At 66.1% G+C, this 1,539-nt stretch overlaps 1 protein-coding gene across 2 annotated transcripts in view; it reads left to right on the top strand.

Annotated features, from left to right (window-relative positions):
• Positions 1–1,539, top strand: part of UBALD1 (UBA like domain containing 1) — a 5,793-nt gene continuing 4,254 nt past the window's right edge. For both annotated transcript variants that reach the window (XM_021712333.1, XM_008058020.1), the window contains exon 1: positions 1–202. In XM_021712333.1, coding sequence (XP_021568008.1) covers positions 83–202 — 120 coding nt within the window. In that variant the 5' untranslated portion in view covers positions 1–82. The remainder of the gene's footprint in view (positions 203–1,539) is intronic.

The raw sequence follows: 1,539 nt of genomic DNA, 5'->3' as shown, positions 1-1,539 counted from the left end.
GGAGCCGGCTCGCTAATGGTGGACGCGTGAGGCGGAGGCGCGAGCGGCAGAGGGAGGCCGGAGCGGGCAGCGCGGCGGCGCCATGTCCGTGAACATGGACGAACTCAAGCACCAGGTCATGATCAACCAGTTCGTGCTGACTGCGGGCTGCGCGGCCGACCAGGCGAAGCAGCTGCTGCAAGCGGCCCATTGGCAGTTCGAGGTGCGCGGCCGCCGGGGCCGGGGGCCGCGGGCGGTGCGTGTACCCGCGTGGCCGCGCGGGGCGAGGGCGGACGGTGTGGACACGTGCCGGCTGTGCGCCTGCCGGGCCGCGAACTCGATCCGCTTCTCGGTGGTCGCGCCCGGCGTCCCAGCCCTGCGGGTTCGCGGCGGGTGGCGGTCAGGCCTGGGCTGCGGGCCCGGAAACGCCGCGGGCCCCCGAGTGCCCAAGGGTCGGGACGAGACTGCTCCCCGCTTTTGTCCGGGTAACGGCCGAGGGCGGGGCGGCCCCACGGACTGACAGTCGGCCGGCCAGCCGGAAGGATCCCGCCCCGGGCCTCTGCGGAGCTGGGCCCGTGGGCGGAGCCGCGCGAGCGTGTGATCCGAGGGTCCGTGTGCCCGGTGGGCGGCCGACGGCGAGTGCGAACACGACATAGGCGATTGTATTTACGCACGCACCGCGCACGGCGTCGGCGGGGCACACGAAGCTGGTGTACGCGTGGGCATGGTGCGTGTGTGAACGCGCAGTCCACCCGGTGTCTGGTGTGCGGTCAGCGTGTACACATGTGGCGGTTTTGCAGACGGCGCCCATACCCACAACGGTGTGGCGTGTGTAACACAGCGTGGAGTGTGCAGGCGGTGTGTTGGAACCGCGCTCCAACGTGGGGATGTGCATCTGTGTAACCCCGCTCCAGATGTGTGCCTGGTGTTGGCCTGGGTTCTCTCTTCGGGGCTGACAGGGAAATATGTTTCTGGGCAGGTGCGGGGGGCGGGGTGGGGGAATGTACACGGTTCATTAGCTTTCAGGCTAGATGGGTGGGAGGTAGGGCCGCCCTAGCCTGGTACCCATTCCCCCAGGCCGTCGCTGACCTATACGGGAGTAGCGACCCGGTTTCTCCTGCTGAGAGGCTACCTGGCCTTCCCTACCTTATAAACCCCAGTATTAATATCTGGGCATGAGGGCAGAGCTTCTTGTGCCCCTCACTGGTGTAGGGTCACAGCCTCAGCTGGTCTGGTAGTATCTGTCCCTAGCGGGGGCCTAGGAACCTGGTTTCCCAAGGGGAAACCATCCCAGGGAAGGTGTTTGGACCTGCAATAGGGACCAGGAGCCAGAGGACTCTGGGGCTCAGCTTCCTGGGAACAGGATGAAAATCTGAATGTCTCAGGCTTGGGACAGGCTGAGAAGGGAGTGGCCATTCCACCCAGATGAATCCATCCTTCTCCCCTTTTGCACCTCCTTCCTGCCAGAGAGGCTGCTGACGCTGTTTGGTCTTCACCATAGGAGATAGGAGGCTGTGCTGTCCCTCTGGCCTCGGTTTCCACGTCTGGGGGGGGGGGGGG

The sequence above is a fragment of the Carlito syrichta genome, unplaced genomic scaffold (assembly GCF_000164805.1).
Source record: "Carlito syrichta isolate Samal-C Ts95f unplaced genomic scaffold, Tarsius_syrichta-2.0.1 Scaffold303189, whole genome shotgun sequence".
In the NCBI taxonomy this organism is placed as follows: domain Eukaryota; kingdom Metazoa; phylum Chordata; class Mammalia; order Primates; family Tarsiidae; genus Carlito; species Carlito syrichta.
Note: the sequence above shows the minus strand (reverse complement) of the source record. Positions and strands in the feature narration are given on the sequence as shown.